This window comes from Macaca nemestrina, chromosome 3 (assembly GCF_043159975.1).
Source record: "Macaca nemestrina isolate mMacNem1 chromosome 3, mMacNem.hap1, whole genome shotgun sequence".
NCBI lineage: Eukaryota > Metazoa > Chordata > Mammalia > Primates > Cercopithecidae > Macaca > Macaca nemestrina.
The window spans coordinates 124512093-124533472 of NC_092127.1; the positions used below are offsets into that span (position 1 = coordinate 124512093).

Here is a 21380-nt window from a genome sequence, read left to right on the forward strand (position 1 = left end):
TTTTATAAATACAGAGGTTTTTTAAATTTTTTTAACCTACATACCTAATCATATCTGGATCTTTTTTCCTCATGTCATCTGTTATTTATTTTTATAATTTCAATTGTTGTATTAGAGTCAGGGGGTAAATGTACAGGTTTGGTACAGGAGTATATTGCATGACTCTGAGGCAAATGATCCTGTCACCCAGGGTATTGAGCATACTACCCAATAGGTAGTTTTCCGACCTTGCCTAACTCTCTCTCTTAGTTCCCAGTGTTTATCGTTCTCATCTTGTATTAGTCCGTTTTCATGCTGCTGATAAAGACATTCCTGAGATTGGGAAGAAAGAGAGGTTTAACTGAACTTGCAGTTTCAGATGACTCAGGAGGCCTCAGAATCATGGTGGGAGGCAAAGGCACGTCTTACATGGCAGTAGCAAGAGAAAAATGAGGAAGATGCAAAAGTGGAAACCCCTGATAAAACATCAGATCTCATGAAACTTATTCACTACTATGAGAACAGTATGGAGGAAACCGTCCCCATGATTCAAACTATCCCACTGGTTCCATCCCACAACCCATGGGAATTACGGGAGTACAATTCAAGATGAGATTTGGGTGAGGACACAGAGCCAAACCATATCGCATCTTTTTTTTTTTTTTTTTTTTTTTTCTTTTTTTTCTTGAGACAGAGTTTTGCTCTTGTTGCTCAGGCTGGAGTGCAATGGCACCATCTCGGCTCACCGCAACCTCCGCCTCCCGGGTTCAAGCGATTCTCCTGCCTCAGCCTCCTGAGTAGCTAGGATTATAGGCACCCGCCACCATGCCCAGCTAATTTTTGTATTTTTAGTAGAGACAGAGTCTCACCATGTTGGCCAGGCTGGTCTTGAACTCTTGACCTTGGGTGATCCACCCGCCTCGGCCTCCCAAAGTTCTGGGATTACAGGTGTGAGCCACTGCACCTGGGTCATATCACATCTTAATGTCCATAAGTTTCAATGTTTAGCTTCCACTTATAAGTCAACATATGCAATCTTTGGTTTTCTGTTCCTGTGTTAATTCACTTAGGGTGATGGCCTCCATTGGCATCCATGTTGCTGAAAAGGACATGATTTCACTATTTTTTATGGCTGCATAGTATTCCATGGTGTGTGTGTATATATACATACATATATCTATATATACCTCTATATATAGAGAGAGATATATATATAATTGTATTTATCCAGTCTACCATTGATGGGTACTTGGGTTGATTCCATGTCTTTGGAATTATAAATAGTGCTGCAATGTATATACAAATGCATATGTCTTTTTGGTAGAATAATTTATTTTCCTTTGAGTATATACCCAATAATGGGAATACTGAGTAGAACAATAGTTCTGGTTTTAGTTCTTCGAGAAATCTCCAATCTGCTTTCCACAGCAGCTGAACTAATTAGCATTTCCACCAACAGTATGTAAGCATCCCTTTTACTCCACAGCCTCTCCAGCATCTGTTATTTTTTGTCTTTTTAATAATGTCCATTTTGACTGGTGTGAGATGGTATCTCATTGAGGTTTTGATGTGCATTTCTCTGATGATTAGTAATATTGAGTGTTTTTTTGTGTGTGTGTTTGTTGGCCGCTTATATGTCTTCTTTTGAGAAGTGTTTGTTCATGTCCTTTGCCTGCTTTTTAATGGGGTTATTTGTTTTTTGCTTGTTGAATCATTTAAGCTCTCTGTAATATTAGACGTTCGTCAGATGCATAGTTTGCAAATATTTTCTCCCATTCTGTGGGTTGTCTGTTTACTCTGTTGATAGTTTCTTTTGCTGTGTGAAAGTTCTTTAGTTTTATTAGGTCCCGCTTGTCAATTTTTGGTTTTGTTGCAATTGTTTTTGAGGACAGTCATAAATTCTTTCTTAAGGCTGATGTCAGAATGATACTTTCTAGGTTTGCTTTTAGGATTTTTATAGTTTAGGGTCTTACATTTAAAATTTTAATACATCTTGATTTAATTTTTGCGTATGCTGAAAAGTAAGGGCCTTATTTCATTATTTTGCATACATGGCTAGCCAGTTACCCTAACACCCTTTATTAAATAGGGATTCATTTCCCCATTGTGTATTTTTGTCAACCTTGTTGAAGATCAGATGGTTGTAGGTGTGTAGTTTTATTTCTGGCTTCTCTATTCTGTTCCATTTTTCTATTTGTCTGTTTTGTATTAGTATCACACTGTTTCTGTCATTGTAGCCTTATAAGGTAGTTTGACATTTGGCAATGTGATGCCTCCAGCTTTGTACTTTTTGCTGAGGATTGCTTTGGCTACTGGGGCTCTTTTTTGATTCCATAGGAATTTTACAATAGTTCATTTCTAATTTTGTAAAAACTGACATTGATAGTTTTATAGGAATAGCATTCAACCTGTAGAGTGCTTTGGGTGGGCAGTATGGCCATTCTAGCAATATTAATTCTTCTAATCCACGTGCAGGGAAGGTTTTTCCATTTGCTTGTGTTATCTCTGATTTCTTTGAGCAGTGTTTTGTAGTTCTCCTTGTAGAGATCTTTTACCTCCCTGATTAGATGTATTCCTAGATGTTTTGTTTTCTTGATGAGTATTGTAAATGTGATTATGTTCTTGATTTGGCTCTTAGCTTGAATGTTATTGGTGTATAAAGGTAGCTCATGCCTGTAATCCCAGCACTGTGGGAGGGCTAGGTGGGCTGATCAACAGAAGTCAGCAGTTCAAGACCACCCTTGGTAAGTTGGCAAAACCCTCTCTCTACTAAAAATACAAAAAAATTAGCTGGACATGGTGGCGGGTGCCTGTTATCTAAGCTACTCTGGAGGTTGCAGTAGGAGAATCACTTGAACCCAGGAAGCAGAGGTTGTGGTGAGCCTCTCGAGATCACGCCACTGCATTCTACAGCCTGGATGACAGAAAAAGCTGCTGATTTTTGTATGCTGATTTTATACCCTGAAACTTTACTGAAGTTGTTTATCAGGTCTAGGAGCTTTCTGCTGTCTTTACGGTTTTCTAGACATAGAATCATATTGTTAGCAAAGAGAGATTATTTGATTACTTCTTTTCTTATTTGAATGACTACAAAAGTTTATCTTACTTATTTGTTTTCTTTTATTGTAACAAGCTATGTTTTGGAGAAAATTAATGAGGAATGTAGTCTGAAGTGTAATTTCTTGCCCACATCAGGCATACCAGTACTTTATGAAACAAGGTAGTCTGCAGAAGGAACCTGTTGAGTTAAATAACATTCAGGTACACCATAAAATCTGTTTCATTATACACAAGAGGACAATTTGTTACTACTTAGCTCAGCTATTTTCTTATAAGATCCGGACTTGAAACAGATTTACCCCTCTGTGTTAGAACTTTCGTGTTGCAATTTCTACCTGATGGCATCTTTACTCAGGTGCTTGAATTGGATCTTTTATGACTATTGTTAGAGATTACTACCCAGCCTATAAAGAAATTATGCAGCTATCATATACACCTTAGGGAGAAATCCAGAAAGGCATAATCTTTTTATGGCTAAAATGAAGGTACTGTGGGAGAGAGCCTTTCAGGTATGCATCAGGAAGCAGGATTGAAAATGTGCCTTTATTTACAGAAAAGGAAATGAAAACAGTGGTCTCTTCTTTGCCCCCAACTCTTCTCTTTCTTTCCCTTTTATTATATATGTTGCAGTGAAGTTGGAGTAGACATTTTGGTAGCAATGAACCATTTGCTATTGTAACTTTTTCAATATAATTTCCAGCATTTACACAATACTTTCCTGTTAGCTAAAGAGTTTTGCACATAATAGCTCAGTGAATACTCATAACAATCCAATGAGTCATAGGTAGTAGGACTGGTAATTTTCAGATGAAAAAATAGACTCAGAGCTGTGAATGTAATGATGCAATACTATATTTTAAGTGGCTTTTGATGAGAAACTCAACCCAAAATTTCTTAGCCATCTTGTGGAGGTTCTTCCATAGTCATTTTTATAACCTACTGAGCATTTGCCTTATTTTGTAGATCTATGATTTAAATTGTAAACCAACCAAAGTAACATATTGAGATTGAGCTAGAATATAATAAAACAAAATAAGTAAATTTTTAAAATCTTCAATTAGGGAAGACAGCAATACCGTGTTTGTTTAAATCTTGGAAATAAAAAGCAACAAGATTTTGAGTATGTTTTAGTAAAGAATGGAAGGAAAATATTATGAAATTTGATGATGATTTTATAGAGAGAGAACTGTTTGGTAAAATTATGGAAAGAGTGATATTAGAAAGTGGTGAGATTTGGAAAGCCTAAGCAGTAGGAGAAAAGATTTCCTACTAGGAAGGATAATTTGTACAAAGGATTAGGCAGGTATGTTCAGGAGGATAAGTATTCTCTTTCCAAGAGATACTACCACGGTGAAAAAGTGTAATATGTAGGTTAGAGTCATAGCTATATTAGTGTACATTTCAAACTCTATAAAGCTCATGGTTGCTAATAAAGACATGGTGAAATATAACCCTAAAACACAAAAATAAATGACTTGTAAGAAAAATTGTTAGTTTATGAAAATAAAGCACTTGTAACTCTGATAAATATGCCCAGGTTGTATTTTGTTTTTAGCATTTCTTTCATTATAGAATTAGCCCATTGTTTGTTTAGAGTCCCAGCTCACTGTTATGATTAATAGCTGTTTGGAGGAATAAGCTGAATAATTGACTGAATTACAAAGCTGCTCATGTAAGAAGAACAAGAAAATAGAAACAGCTGAAGTTGGTTAGAAACAGTACTTACATAACTTTAAAAATATATATAAATCAGTATTGATCTCTGAAAGTTATCTATCATTGAATTCTGATATTTATTGATATTTATACCAATTATATGTTCCACAGATAATATGAAAACTCTCGTATTATCATCACAAATACTTTACCTTTTAAAAACTCATTATTTTTCTTTTGCTTACCTCTAGCCTCATATCTGCCCACAACCAACATTCTGGAACAGTGATGTTCTGATGGCTTTTGATATTTAAGAGATGTGGACATGGGATAAATATTTTGATCACTTAATAGGTTATGAAATACTAATTTTATATTTCATGCTTGCCCACTAGGGAAGCAGAATGAAAGTACTTGCATTGTAAAAATATCTGGATATAAATCAAATATAAGGATGATTTGTATATGGCAATAACTCATATTGCTTACAAGGAGTATTATATATTATGTGTGATTTAAAAGTTAAAACTTTAAAAACAAATTAAAATAGAAAATTGCCCCCTCAATTCAAATAAAATCCTAATCAGATATGCAGTTTTTAAAAGATAAACATGAAATTTCTCTGAAGAAGGATGGAAAGAACAAGATATATTGACCTTATTATAGATTCCTGTCTCAGAGCCAAAATTAACTTTGCGACATCTTAAAATTGCATACAACAGAGTTTTAAACTGTGGCCTCAAACGGTATTGGGAAGGAAACTTGGAGGGTTGCCTTCAACTTATGGTTAATGCCACAACATGCTGGTGTATTTTTCATAGCTAATTTGAAAGAATCCTTTCTCTTAAAGGTCTGGAGAAAAAAAGAGACATTTAGAATGTGAAAACTATCTTTAAATATCTGAGGAAAAGAACCTTCGAGGAGTACTTTGACTTGGTTTTGTAGCCTATGTATTCAATTTAGACAAGTGAGTGAAGAATGCCAGGGCATAGATACTACCTTCCTTGACATAAGGAAACTGGCTGCTTCAGATGCTATTGTGCCCCAAGGAGAGTGAGTTTCTGAGCATAACATCTTCACGTGAACTTTGGGAGATTTGTGTAGCAGGAACGTTCTAGCTTTCTAGCATGTGAGTTGAAGGAATCTTTGTAGACTTAAGATTCGTGTTTCTAACAGAATACCAGACACCAGACTTGTAAGTGTGCTGTTTATCTTGAAGACTTATTTGTATAATAGCTTCAGGAAGACAAATTGGATTTATATTTATAATTCAAATAAATAATTCCACAGAAGTCATACAATATCTTGAGTATAGTACACACATATTTTTTAAAGCAAAAGTTGAGATGTTGGCTCTGTTCTAATAACCCTTCTCTATGTGGGTAGTGTAACAGCCTCTCTAGTTTTCCTGCCACCCATTGAATTTCTTTTATAGATACAGTGAATTTAAATGAGAGTACAAACTATAGACACATAAGATACTTTGGTTCCATAGAACACATCAGTCTACTTTTTTCAATTTACAGTCAAAGTCTACTTAAGCTCCTGGTATTTTGTATTCTTTAGTCTTACTCCATGAAATCATTTTACTCCTCAAGCCAAACTACTCTTTTTAGATCCCTAAGAGTTTGCTTCCTAGTTCTATTGACATGTGTCTTTATGTTTTCTTTATTCTTAGATTTTTTTCATTTAGATACAGGCACTATTATACTGTTTAGTTGATGCTTGATTCCATTGTTTATTCATTTTTAAATCAATTGTCATTCTTTGCCTACTCTAGAAATGGACCTTTTCTAGAAATATTTGCTCTCTAGTTCAGAAGAAATCCCTATTCCCACCTCCCTATCCTACGCTACCCTTTCTTCCCCAGAGTTTTAATAATTATCCTAAACAGATTGTCTTAAAACTAAGCTTTTTACCCTGGCTTAAAAAGCTCATGATCTGGGTGCTGTTTGCCTTTCTGCCTTCCAGACTATTCTTCACCTTGACCACTATACCCAGCCGTTGTGTTTTTTCTCAAACACACCAAGGGGGATCTAGCCAGGAGGCCTTTCCTGTATCCTGGAAGTTCTTTGGCTGTCAACTTACAGTCATACAACTGAATGTTGTATGATTAGTGACTTTAAATCTCACTAAAATCCCAATTTATATTTTATCTCCATATCCAAGTATTTCACAAAAACCTAAATGAAGTAGTCTTTACATATTACTCTATTTAAATTTTTCATAGATTTCTCATACTTATATGGTATATTTTCTCTCATGTTTATTTGTGTGTTTTCTAATCTCATAATCATAATGATGTATGATTCATTAAAGTAGCTTTGTGGTCTGTTTTCTTCACCAAATTCTCCAGCATCTAGAATAGGACCCAACATGTAATGGGAGCTCAATAAATATTTGTTGAATGAATGAACAAATAAGCACATTCTCCCCCACTCTAGATGTGCTTATATTTTAACTTGGCTGAGGATAAAATCTTTCAATTTTTGAATAACAGAAGTTTATAGGATAACCTATTTTGATAACCTTTGGCTAATTTTCTTCCATAGAGTAGTAATAAAGATGTTAGAGAAAACACGCCTGTATATATTCATGTAAAAATATTTTTATATTAGTCATATTGTCATTTTAGGCAATGAAGAGAGGGATATCTTAGGAGCCAAAAGATCAGAAATGATGCCACTAGAGTGAAACATCAATGAAGGCAATTACTTAGAGATGTTGATTTTCACAGCTTTTTGGTCTTGAAACTTATTTTCTTCTTTGTCACCTTTTTCATTTACACAGGCTATAAAAATGGCATTCAGATTATGTTTGCCTAGATATTTTAGTAATTATACATTGTAATAAATTCAAATAAAAATGTTGTTTTGGGACAATGTCTCACACTTATATGTTAAAGTTTTCCATTATAGATACATTGTTTAACATATTTCTTAATATGATTTTTTTCTATAAAAGTTGTATTATTTTATGTGTTTTGGGAGGGATATATTTTACACTCCTGATTTGCAAATATTTTATATAGCAAGAAATTATGGCACCACTGTATAAATTTCTAGTATTAGAAAGATGATCATAAAATTCTCTTGCATTATTGATTTTCTTAGTTTCTCTCCTGTTTAATGTTAGCCACATAACATTATTGTGTTTTTATACATGCATGTTATAACATGTTAAAAAATACGTGTGTGAAGCAAAATCTTTTTCTTTGTAAAATTTATCCTTTCTGTTGGCAGACATATTTTCATTATCTTTCCTATTTATTAAACTAGTTGCAAACAGTGTAGGGAAATATGTATCTCGTGTGTCAATTTATCAGAAAAAAAATCCTATATTTAAATATCTCTATTTTCAAAGCATAAAATGTATGAGTGTTTTCTGAATTATTTTTAAAAATCATGTATACCTTTTTTTCATTATTGTCTTGGTCTTTCATATTTACTCATTTATGTAATATGTACCATTTGTCAGTAAAATCACTGTGTATTTAAATGGTAAAAAATGTGTGTATATCCTTTTCACCTTAATGTCCACCACAGATCTTAATACAGTATCTCTCCAAAAATGGTAGTTAAATGACCTGAAAACATATAAATAAGTATAAAAAAATCCATATAAGTGTAACCATACTTCAAACAAAACAAATAAAGGAAAAACACCTCTCTGGGACTTTCTTTACCAATTACCTTATCAAACATTTTGTGTGAAAATTGAGTTTAGGAACCATTATTCTTATTTGCACTTATGTAGATATTAGTGTCCTTAATTTACATTAGAGTGCTGTGAATCTATAAAAATAAAAATAATATTTATATTTTTTCAGGTAGCTTACTGTGCTTTCAATAATTATGTCTAATTTTCTAATCATTATTAGAGATTTGGATGAGGGTTTTTTTTAGCTTAATTAAGATAGTGTTTAACTAGGATAGCATTATACTAGGGGCCCGGAGGTAGTCCTCTCAGCTGTAGGGTTGTCTGAGTAGGGCCTGGGGTGGCTGGAATCTTGGGCCTATAGCCTGCGGCAGAGAGCAGCCTTGGAAATAGCCTCCACCAGGGCTCCCCTGAGGTGGGACTGAGGTGAGCAGGGGTCTGATGGTGCGCCCTGCGGTCCCCGCAGGTGGCAAGCACAGTGAACGACATCCAGCCCTTGCTGCTCCATTGCGACACGCAGAGCGCAGCCCAGGAGGCGCTCTTCCACCCAGACATCTACTTCAGCAGCCAGCTGCAGAGCGCACCGCCGCTCATCGTGGACAAGGGCCCCGTGGAGCTACCAGAGGAGTTCGTGGTCCAGGTGCCCAAGGAGCACAGATTGCAGCCCAAGGTGCGGCCAGCGGTGGGGAGAGAGGGCTGGGGGTGGCTGGGCAGGGGCTCCTGAGAGGCTCAGCCCCAGGAAGTGCCCCCAACTGTGTCTTCTTGTAAGTTTACTGTCTGCATTCACTTTTGTGGCTGATATTACCACTTAGTGATATCCTGGCCAGTTTTAACAATGCATGCCTGTTCTGCATTAGAGCTTCATCGTTATTTTGAAATGTTTGATTTAAAATATTTGATTGGGTTTGAAGTATTTTTGCATTATCACAGGAAATTTAAAATTACTTTTAGTGACACTTTCAACTCTTGTAAAATTTGAAAGGCTCCGTAAGTTTTAACATGTCTGATCATCTGCTTGTTTGAAAAAATTTTCACCAATGAAAACTATCAAGATTTTGAAAATATTATGATTAAGACGTCTTGGTTAGGAATTGCGTATTAGTCATTTAAAGCGTAAAACTTGGTAGAAAAGTTATAGTTACTGAAACAACCTAATTTTCTTATGAAAATACGGAACGTTCTTTCTATAATATTGCCTCTGCAGCCGGAAAGTATAGCAAGTGGCATCCAGCCCCGAAAGCTCCAGTGAGGAACGTTAGGTCGTATTCCCGAACACTTCACATATTATTTTTTATTTACATAATATTTAGGCACTGTCATTTTTATTTTTCTCGCAAAACTCCATATAGGTACTCTTATTTCTGTCATTTCCTCCAGAGAATATAGTATTTGTAACTTTCTTTGTGAAAAAGAAAAAAGCTGGGAAGCATTTGGCTGGGGGAACTATGAATATCAAATCTTTCCCGAAACACAGTCACTCTTCTGACCCAAAAATGTCGTGAGAGGGATACACATATAAGTAATACTAGCAAAAGAACATGAAATATCACAGTATTAGCTGAGTTTATCTTCTAAGCCCCATTAAAGAGTTATCTGGTAAAATAAATTGGAATACTTTGTTTGTTAGGACCTAAGGAAAGTGCATCATTAATCCATTTGAGATGTGAGAGACCCGTGAGAGTTAAATGTAGTTCTTCAATTACTGTGACCATGAGGCAGAGTAAGAGCATGTGTAACTTTGCATTCACAGTGGCTCTGTCTCCAAAGTCACATCGTTCAATCAGCAGCCTCAAATCTCTCCATTCAGATTGGCCTTTCTTCCTTGTAGTGGTGGTTTAGTAGCAGCAGTGATGACGACAGGCAGCAAAGTGGTGGATGAGTCCATGCAATTCCATAGAAGCCTGTAGAATGGACTCCAGTGTGTTCTGAAAATTCAAGGACAATAGATAGTAAACATTCCTTAAGAACTTCTTATTTTTCCCTGTTTTGTTTGTATTACCTTTTCAAACTTGAAGTTTTCTAAATTGGGTGCACTTTCATTATTCCCAGAATGTGCTTCAGCAGTCACAAAGATTTCATCATAACTTTGTCTTATGTTTTATATTGTAAAACAATAATATATAATGAATATTAGTTAATTAACTCCAATGCCTATACATTCATCAGAATTTCTAGTATTAAGAAGAAATACAGAAATAATATTTAATTTATATGAATTCTATAAATATTTAAATCAGCAACTAATGTAAACACACGCACACAGCTGCTGGAAACTCTGTCTTCTGACAAAAATTCAGAATATCAATTAGAATCATTGTTTCTAAGAACGTTATACTGAATTTAAATATTCTCCAATTTTTATAGCTTAATAAGATTGTTCTATATCACTAGATTTTAGTTTTTGCCATGTATGTGGCAAGTTACAGTGCAGTGATGGGTTTTAAATCACATTTTTAAATCAATTTACAAATGGAAAAGCTGTATTATATTCTGTTTTGGACAGAGATGAAAAACGAGAGTACAAGCCGATTTTATGTGATATGTTTAATGGAGACTGAGGTTAACATCTTGTGATTTAAAAGGCGCTTACAGAATTGTGTTAATCTGTTATGATGAGTTGATACTTTTTGAAAGTTGCTTTTGTGTGAAAGTAATTTTATCAAGGAGACAGAAAATAAAGGTCATCTTAGAATATTCCCTGTAGAAAGAATAAAGAAGAATAAGTAAATATTATAGGGGCATAATCTTTCCTAAAATAGAAGACAGTACATACAGCTAGAATGCTTGGACAGGTATTAAAAATGAAATTGAAGTAAGAGATATCACATTATCTCGAGCTCTTTAAATTGAAAAGACATGGAGGAATTCGAACAAGAAAATGTCAGTGAATTCAAGTTCTTACCGTTCCTCCCCTCCTCCACCTTCACGAAACAAAAACAAGTCTGTTATAGAAACAAGATACTTTAAGAATATAAAGCTCAAAAATAAATAAAATAATAAAGGCTGATATTACTGCAATCTTTGATTTGAAAAAAAAATTGATATTACTTAAAAGTATATTAACCTCTGTTCGTTCTGTAGGTAGCCAAACAGGCAAGTACAAATCCAATGAAAGCAGCCATAACAACAACATAACAAAATGCCCTTATTGGCTTGAAATTAAACTTTGTTTTTTTTTTTCCCCGCTTTGAATTCGTTTGACTCTTGATAGCTAATAGCACTTGAGAGTTAATGAGTATTTGGATTCATACAAATTAGGACATCTTGGTAAAACAGCAAAGCCTGAAGAATTTTTAAAAATAGTTCTCCTAAGTTTCTTTTTAGTATGTTAAAGCAGAAGGAAGTCTAAGGGTAGATTTCCTACTTAATGACTAGATATCAAGGCTTTCCCTAGAAGCTACAGGAATGTTAATGCGTTTTTTCAATCAGCATATTTCTTGGTTTATTTTTTATCTGCATGCAGCTGCATTAAAAGTTCATTGAGAAGATCTACAAATAATGTTCCTATAAGCCACACAGACAGTGATGCCAAGCCAGTACAAGTTTTCTCTAGGAAAACAGCTAAAGCATTTCAGGCCTGACAAAACGTCTGAAAAACTCTACTCTGGGCTCATTTTAAAGTTCATCTTTTGCAAGAGCCAAAAATGCTTCCACAAGAGGGTTGTATATTTGATCGGTCCATTTGGAGAATTACATCAAACTCTACTATAATCTTAAAAAACAAAAAAAAAAACAAAAACAAAACTTTTTCCTTCATACCTGGGTTTTAATATTTATAGATGGGAAGGCTTCTATAAACCTCTGTGTGTGTTTGTGTGTGAGTATGTGTGTGTGTGTCTGTCTGTCTGAGGGGGGTACTAAATGCAGGAATAATGTTTTAAGAATATGTCATAGTTACGGAATTCTAAGGACCCTTGAGTACTAAACCTTAGATACCAGGAAATAACATCCAGGGATTTTTTTTTTCCTGTGAAACCAATTTTTCTTCTGCTTTTCTCAATCTTTCCAACAGCTTTATCTGTTCATTGTCATTATAAGTCACTGTCAACATGAATTGCACACCACTCCTCCCCGCCAGAGCACCAACAACCAACTGGTACTATCCTTCTTGCCTCTTAGTACAGATTTCTAAGAAAGGAAATTTAATCCCCATTGCGTTAGGTAAATATCCCTTACATAATTACTCATGTCACTAGCCATTCCCTGGCCCAGAGCCCACACAGTAGCAATTGTGTAACAGAGGCAATACTAGGAATACCTATTATAGGGGTGAGCGTAAAGTCCTGTGGAGCATGTAAGGGGATTATCTGCTGGCAGGTTAGAGAAGGTGTCCCTGAATATAAAGTGGTCTCTAAACTGCAACCTGACAGACAAGTAGTAGTTCGCCAAGCACAGATATGGAAGAAGAAAGATACTATTCTGAGTAGAGGGAACAGCAACACAAGGGCCTACTTCAGGATGATTGGAACACAGAAGTCCCAAGGATAATTTCTAGATATCAGTCTAGAAATGATCTGGAGAAGTGGTCAGAGATCTGGCCAGGAAGAGCATAATGGTATAACATTATGAGGAGTTTAAAATTTCCCGATGGTAATGAGGAAAAAAATAAGTTGATCTTAGAGGAATTAAGCAAGGAATGACACATTTGAAGAATTAACAAAATTGGCTTCAAGACCAATGGAGTGTTCATCATATTGATGCAGATAGATAAGAGTCTGTTCTATTGGTGGGTCTGACTCAAGCAGTGAGTGACAGTAGTGATGATAACAGCCAAATAATAGGACTTAGATATTCATTGCACATGTGAGTAAGACAGAGGGAAAACCCAAAGGAGAAAACCAAGTGTCTGGCTTGAGAGATTGCATTATGAATGAGTTGTACCATTTACTGAGATAAGAAAGACTAGAGGAGATGGAGAATGTAGGCAAGAAATGATGATGATGTTGTTAACCAACCATTTACTGATTTAACAGAAACCCAACTTTCTGCCCCCAAATTTAAGTACCCATAACTTAAATACAACATATACATCTGAGGGGGGAAAAAAAAAAAAAAACTAAACTAAAAATGTTATGTGTTTAGTGTAAGTGATTCTCAATGAAATAAATAAATAAATAAATAAATAAATAAATAAATAACAGGTAGCATTATTATTTGTTAGGCATCTTCTTTTGGCCCAGATGTGATAAGATATCCAGAAACATAAGGGCTTCTGCCAGGATTTTCATTCAATCCTTCCTTCTACTTCCCAGTAATACCTAGCAGGGATATAGTGGAACCAAGGTTGGTTCTGAATTTTGAGCTCTGCTGTCTTTCCAGGCCTAGATATATTTGACGTTCATTCAGTTCTTAGTACAATGTTCCAAGGCAAAATTTGGAAAGAAGCGGAGACTACTCTGCTCGTATTTGCTCTCATTAATAATGTAACATAGCACACACTTCAGTAAAATAATAACAAAGAGTAATCTCCATGTGTCTTTTGAAAATGTCTCAGAAATGAACCTTGATTAATCTCTTGCCTAATTATAACTGGTTATTAAATAGCATGTCCCTTGATGACAGTGTAAAGTGATGCTTTATCTTGAGGAAATGGTTAATGTTCGCATTGATTAAGACTCTTGAAAATGAAAACTGTGCTCAAAAAAGAAGTGCTTTCAAAGTTGAAGATCCAAGACCACAATTGCAAAGCTTAAATAATTTTATATACGATGATGTAATAGACTGATACGAGCAGGAAAAGGGTGGCAAAACCTCATTTGTTGGGTTGCTTATAACACCATGATTTGGGAATGGAGGGAGCCAGTTCTTTTGTACATTATGAGATCACTAACTAGAGAAGTCATTCACACTGGGCTAAATGAAGAACAGAAAGAAGTAAATGTAGGCTGCTTTAAAACCTGTAAGCCAGAAGGCCTACATCTAGTATGAAGTTAGTAGGAAGCACTTTTCTCTCTTGCTCCAAATCACATCATCACCACATGTCTTATCCTTCAGCCACATGGAGGTTGCGTCAATTTACTAGACAAACCATGCTTGCCACTATACCTTTGGCAAGTATTACCTTTGTTGGCTGGAACGTCCTATAGACCACCTAACTGTTCTTCAACTCAGCTTAAATATTTGTTGTAGTGTTGAATCTCCACTTTCACTCATCCATAGCCTTATTCCTGACAAAACAATTTCTATTCTTCTGATTTTGAATTTGACTGGTCTGAAAATTGTGCACGTGTGTGTGTGTATGTGTGTATGTGTGTGTGCTTGTGCATGCATATGTGACAATGATGAGTAATCCTTCTGGCATGTTATCATGTTCTTACTTCCCTTACTCCTAAACTTTTGGAAAATGTGGTTCTAATTTTGTTACTACATTGTAGTCTGAAGCGTGTAGGTGAAGTCTAGGAATTTGTGGGGAGGTATGAAGGTGAAAGATATTTTAACAGAAGAACAGGGATCAATGTTGCTACAGCAAAGGAAAACTCTGTTTTACAAGTTCAGCCTTTTGGATGTATCTCTTTGCTGCAGGAGAATAATATAATGTGGCTTTTAGAGTGCTGTGTTAGCTGCCTTCTTCTATATGACACTGTAATATTATTTCAGGTAAAAGCCCACATTTATTTATGTCTTTCAGTGAGGTTTGCCATTTTAGACAAGACTTAGAGTCTAATTGATATGCATAATACATTCTTTGTACATCACTGTTCAGAATTCTTTTGTGCAGCTAAGGTCATCTTATGATTTTATGTGGGAAGAAAGGTAATAGGCCTCTAGGGAAATAGGTCAGTTATTGAGATTATTTTTTAAATGTTTGGTAGCCCTAAAGATAATTTCAAAGAACTTCTTTAAGACCCTGTTTTTCCCCTAAATGGTGTAAATACCAGAAGGAGTTATCCAATTGAAAATAAATGTGCGAGCTTGACCTTCAAGTATTTCCAGAATAATATGATAATCTCAGTCTCTTTTTTCTATTGGTCTAAATTACAATTTATATTCCTTCTTTAAAACGCATGTGAGTAGCTTTTCAAAATACCTACAGAAATTATACTTTTGACTACTGATTTTTTTTACCAAGAATATTAATAACTAGAAAATAGGTGCTGAACTTTGACATTTAGTGCTCAAAACGTTTTGGTTTTAAATTTAATTAAGAATGTGCTTTAAATTGTCTCCTTAAACTATTGAGCATCTGCCATGCTCAAAGTATTATATGTGTGTTTCAAAGGAACAAATTTTATACAATGGCAGATACTTCTCAGAATAAGTCATTACTAGGAAATATCTTCCTTTTTCTTCTCCATCCCCTTACCTAAAACAATGTGTGGTGTAATAGAGATCTGAAGTGTATCCCAGATACAAAGAGAAAACTTACATTATATTTATAGAAGTCTTAACACAAAATTCAGGTGAAAAGAAAGGGCAAGTCAGACGATGTCCGTAAAACATCAGACTTTTGTAGACCGCCTTATGCTCCCGTTCTTAGAATCTGCATTTCCCATTTATATAAGTCTCCAGTACAGAAATGCAGAAATTTGGCCAGGTGTTCTAACTTATTTTTTCTTTCATATATACAATTAATTAAATTGATGATTTTTTTTCTAATTCTTACTGCTTAAGGAGTATTTCTTTTTCCTTGTTATTAGGCATATCTTTAATTCTTCTTCGCTAGTTTATTTTTACTGCTGCAAAGATGCTACTGGTATGGAATTGCAGTAAATGGGCTTTAAAGTCAGATTTGTTTCAGTCTCAGCTTTACTGTTCACTAACTGTCTTACCCAAGTCCAGGAACTTACATTCTTAAAATCTTTGTTACTACATCTTTAAAGTGTGATATAAAAATACATACAGTGTAGTGATGTTGTGAAATGGTAAATCATGTGGTTCCTGAGACCTAGTAAGTGTTCCCTACTACTGTTCCTCCCTTTTTTTAACTTTCTGTTTTATAATAATCAAAACAGAGATATATAATGGGAAATCCATGAAAAATGTTTAATAAATTCATTTATTGACTTGTTAATATAGCTGTATGGATTGGGGAAAAGCAAAATAATTTTTGAAAATACTGGCTTTATATTTTGGGCACATTCAGGGGTTCGTAGGTTGGGTAACTGAACATTGATTATAAACATTTGGGAGAGACAGTAATTTAATTCATATATTTCTTGTGCCTATAACATCTATGGTACCCTTTGTAAGGTTGTCCCTTTCCTCAAGGACTTTGCAATCTATTGCTGGCAAGAGAAAGAATAGGTAAACCAAGTATGCGGTCAACTCTATGATTTGGTGGAATATGGTGTCAGTTAAATGCTGTCATATTTTACAGAAGAAGGAAACAACATTCCTGGTATGAGATGGGGATAAAGGAGAAAGGAGGATTGATAAAGCTCTTTTAGATAAGATAGTATTTTAATTAACTCTCAAGGAAAAAATCCCTAGGATAATTTGCAAGCATGGATGAGAGGTAGTAGAGGAAGGTGTTCCAGAGAACTGAGTTATGTGAATAAAATTACAGTTGGAGAGAATTATGACATTTTTATGAAATGTCAAATAGTCTAATTTAACCAACAACAAGAACATGGGGAAAGAAATAGTGAGATAGGAAGTTTGAAAGGCAGTTTGTAGCTATCTTATAAGGGGGTCTTAAATGTCAGAGTGAGACTCTGTACATAATTTTGTCTGTAGTGGGGATTCTTTGGAAGTTCCTAATTAGAGTTGCAGTTTAGAACCTGCTAGGATTGTGTGGGAAAAGTTAGGATGGAGTGGGACTTAAAAGTAGACAGCTCAGTTAGGGTATTGCCATAGGGTGAAAAGTAATGAGTGTCTGAACTGGGGAGATAGCAATGGGGATGGAAAGAAGAGGAATGATGTGAGAGATGCACAGATAGCACTACTGGGCTACTAATTGGATGTAAGAGGTGAGGTCGAGGGAAGAATCAAAGATGCTGAGGTGACTGGGTGGTACCATTCACAAAATTAGGATGTCAGGTGGGAGCATTGCCTTTTCAGGAAAAAAATAATGTTGAAGTTGGTCTTAGATACATTGAGTTAGAGTTGTAAATGTGAAGCAGATTCTGAAAATGTGAATCTTTGTCAAGAGAAAAGTGATCATTAGTGATAAAAGTTGGCAATTTCTGACAGAGCTGATAAAGACGTTGATTGGGGTTGATGAGATTGCCCAAGCAGGGAAGGGACAAGGAGGGATGCTGAGGATGCACTTACCTTTAGAGAAGGAAAAAATGCAAGCCGTTGAGAGTGATCAAGACATGGGTTGATACAATTGGTAAACTGAAGTGAAGTTCCATACTTTTCTTATGCTTTGCCCCTCGGGCAGCCTCTGCTAATGCTAATCCACAGAAAGTTCATACAGATGTAATAGGGTGATCACAGAGCATGAACTAAGTGGATGAGAAAATGATTGGTTTTGATTCTCACTGATAAATTACTGACTCAATGACCTTTCATAAATGCCATATTTGTAAGGAGCGCAAGTAGTAGAGGATTAGGCTTGTGAGTTTTATCTGATAGAAATGAAGAAATATGACTACATTTAGTGATTTTTCCTCCATTTTGAAATTATTATACCTTTTTTTTTTTTTTTGATCATTGGTTAATTGTAAATCATCAGGCTAAAGTCGTGTTGGAGTGAACACAAGTTGGAAGACTGCAATACACTTAGCTGGGCATGATGGCTTATGCCTGTAATCTTAACACTTTGGGAGGTCAAGGAGGGAAGAACACTTGAGGCCAGAAGTTTGAAACCAGCCTAGGTAACATAGTGAGACCCGGTCTTTATAAAGGAAAAAAATAACTGGGTGTGGTGGTGCATCCCTGCTGTCCCAGGTACTCAAGAGTCTGCTTTTGAGCCCAGGAGTTTGAGGTTGCAGTGAGCTTATTATGCCACTGCAGTCTAGCCTGGGCAACAGAGTAAGACCCCACTTCAAAAAACAAATAAATACATAAATAAATAAGTTTAAAGTATTTAATTCGAGGAATGTTGTAATACCTTATAAGTAGAGAAACACTGGGATATTTTTGAATCAGTAACTAGATGAATATAAATATATTTTCAAATAATCTATAGCAAAAACAAAGTTAAGACTTTAAAAAAGTCATTTTAGAATTAAAAAATTATGCTATGGCCAAAATATTTGTCATGAGTGATACATTTATTGAAACTAGCCTTGAAATATGAAAAAGTAAGTCAACATTATTTGCAACAGGTTTTTTAGACATAGAAATATTTATATTCATCTTTATTTCTGCCAGCTAGTAAATACATTCTTTCATAATTTAAAAATATCAGGAATTCAAAAACAGATAGATTTCTCAATTTTATTGGAAACTTCTTATAAATGTAATGTATTTCCATAGTTTCACATCTGAAAGAAAAAAAATATACCATTCTGTCCATCTAATGTTTATAAATTTCCTTTCATTTATATTAAATAATATAATTATGTCTAATGGGAAGATAACCTAGCAGAATTATTTGAATGACCTATTTTGTTGATTATTTCTTACCTATATTTTATTTCTCAAATTCTTTGTCGTCTTAAAGCAACAGCTATAGCAACATAGTATTACTGAAAAGATACTTGTGTGAAACCTATTATTACATTCCTCCCATCTTTAATTGACATACATACACATATGTACATATCCATAAATTTATATATAATCATTACATATGTGCAATTTAAACAAGTTAGAAATGTTTAGGTAACTCATGGATAGAAGTCTTCTTTCGATTAACTGTGAAGGCCACTTAAGATTTTGTTGTAGTTCAGAGAATCCTCCATTTGGAATTTTTGTAAGATGTTGATGTAAATTAGAAGAATATTATTATTAATTGAAAATTTCAAGTCGTGCTTTGGTTTTTGTTTTTAATCATATGAAATGTATTTACTTTTCTTTCCATTAACAAGATTGTGATATAGACTTTGAGTTATAGAGCAATATAGCAAAGGAGACAATAAGGTAAGAGCTTTAAAACTAAGCATAACTTAAAACCCTCTCATTGACTAGGCCTTCCCACTTTAACAGGATCATATTGTACAGTTCCTGGTGCCTACACTGTGTTCAGACTCCACTTTTGTTGGTTGTGTTCTCTCACCACCATGCCCTTTCCTCTCTTTTGTTGCCATTCTAACTTCCAGTCATCTTTTAGTTCTTGGCACTTGGGGTGTGAAGCAGTGTAATTTAGTGATTAAGAAGATGGATGCTTGGTCCACAATGCTGGGTGTCCAATCATGACTCATTTGAAAGATGTGTGACCTCACTATGCTTTGGTTCCCTCATTTTTCAAATAGAAATAATAACAATCATAACTCATAGGATTGTTGTGAGTATTACATGAGTTAATTCACATCAATTACTTGGAAAATACTATCACTTGCAGTAAGCAGTCAGTGTTAGTGATTCTATTCTTCTCTCTTCTCTCTGTTTTATTCTGTTCTATGTTCTCTGTGTCACTTCCTCTGGGAAGTCTTTCTCGGTCTCTGGAGGTTGGGATATACAACACTATCATACCTAGTCTGTTTACTCATCTGTTTTTCTCCTTGGACTCTGTTTAAGAACAGAGGATATATCTTTCATCTTTATATCCCAAACACCCAGAATTGAGCACGCTGTGTAGAAGGTACTCACAATTGTTGAATGAGTAAATACATTAATGGGATTTTGGAGATATGTGCCACCATATGGGGATTTATATAGATGCAACAATAGCCTACCATACTGAGTAAGCTCTAATAGAAGCTAGGAAACTGCAAGGCTAAGCGACCAAGGTGCCATAATTCTAGAATCATGTGGTTTATTTATTTTCTAGCCAGAGGCAAGGATGCAGATGGGGGTAGGTTTACACAATTAGGATAGAAATCCATGAGGTGGAAGAACCACACTTCCTTAATTTTGTTTTATGCCATGTTGCAGTATCATGATTCACTTTCTGTCACATCAGCTATTTCTGCTGATGGTGTGGTTACAAAGACCAGATATGCAAGGAAGCTCAATAGTTGGAAGGTGCCTAGAGGTAGAGGTAGTAGCACAAGGCTTACTCTATTGGAGAGATGCTGGGACTCAGACACTGAGCACTGCTGCAGCTCACTGATTTAACCTGGTGAGCTACGAAGGCTTATGTCTGAGTTTTTCAAGCAGAGAACTCATTATGGCCATAATGATGCCATAATGGATGTTACTAAATGAGACAGATTTAGAGTCAATAACAATCTGGAGGTGATATGATCTGGGCTTTATGAATATTCAAAATTTATGGTATTTTTATGTTTTTCTAAGTGACAGTCTTATTTGTTCCATTCTTGTTATTGATGTTCAGTAGAACTGTATTTTATAACATGTCTGTAGCTTATTAAGTTACTCTCTATTCTAAGTATACCTTATGAGTTCTGGATGTGTTTCCCAAGCTACTTGTCTATCCAGTATGTATATTTAATATATAAGTTTTATCTATGCCTTTTGCTTCTTTTATCCTACAGCAGACTGGATATTCTCAATTAAAACAGCAAACACTATACTACATGTATTATAGTTAGGCTAACCTTATGTTCTAGTTTGCTCAGAGAGTCTCAGTTTATACCTGCTATTCTGCAGTAATCCTTAATGTGTCCTCTTTCACTCCCAAAGTGTCCTGATTTGGGTTATAATTTATATAATCACCTTGGTTATAATCCAACATCTGCTACTTATAAAACTATGTAAATTGAAGTAAATTATTTAATATCTCATCTGTTAGTTAGTGGATGGGGCTAGATTATTTGTAAAGCTCTTGCTAAATATGAAATTATTTGACATTTATGGAATGATATATAAAGCATTTTACTTCTTTAAGGCTATTCATAAGATTTCTGCCCTGAAGACCACCTTTTTTTTTTTTCATTACAAATGGTTCTAAATGCAAGTTTAGCATAAGTGTATGCATTAACTGCTTTAGAATGTGCAAAATTGAAGTTTTAATTTATACTTGGGACAAAATATTTAAGATATTATGACCATAGATTTAAAAGTAAAGAAACTAA

At 34.9% G+C, this 21380-nt stretch overlaps 1 protein-coding gene across 50 annotated transcripts in view; it reads left to right on the forward strand.

Moving 5' to 3' along the window:
- The window catches only part of LOC105463581 (adhesion G protein-coupled receptor L3), an 856114-nt gene that overhangs the window by 298163 nt on the left and 536571 nt on the right, over nt 1-21380 (forward strand). For 41 of the 50 annotated variants that reach the window (XM_011710771.3, XM_011710772.2, XM_011710773.3 and 38 more), the window contains one exon: nt 8819-9022. The exons of the other annotated variants lie outside the window; for them this stretch is intronic. In XM_011710771.3, the coding sequence (XP_011709073.2) occupies nt 8819-9022 (204 nt within the window). The remainder of the gene's footprint in view (nt 1-8818; nt 9023-21380) is intronic. 50 annotated transcript variants of the gene reach the window in all.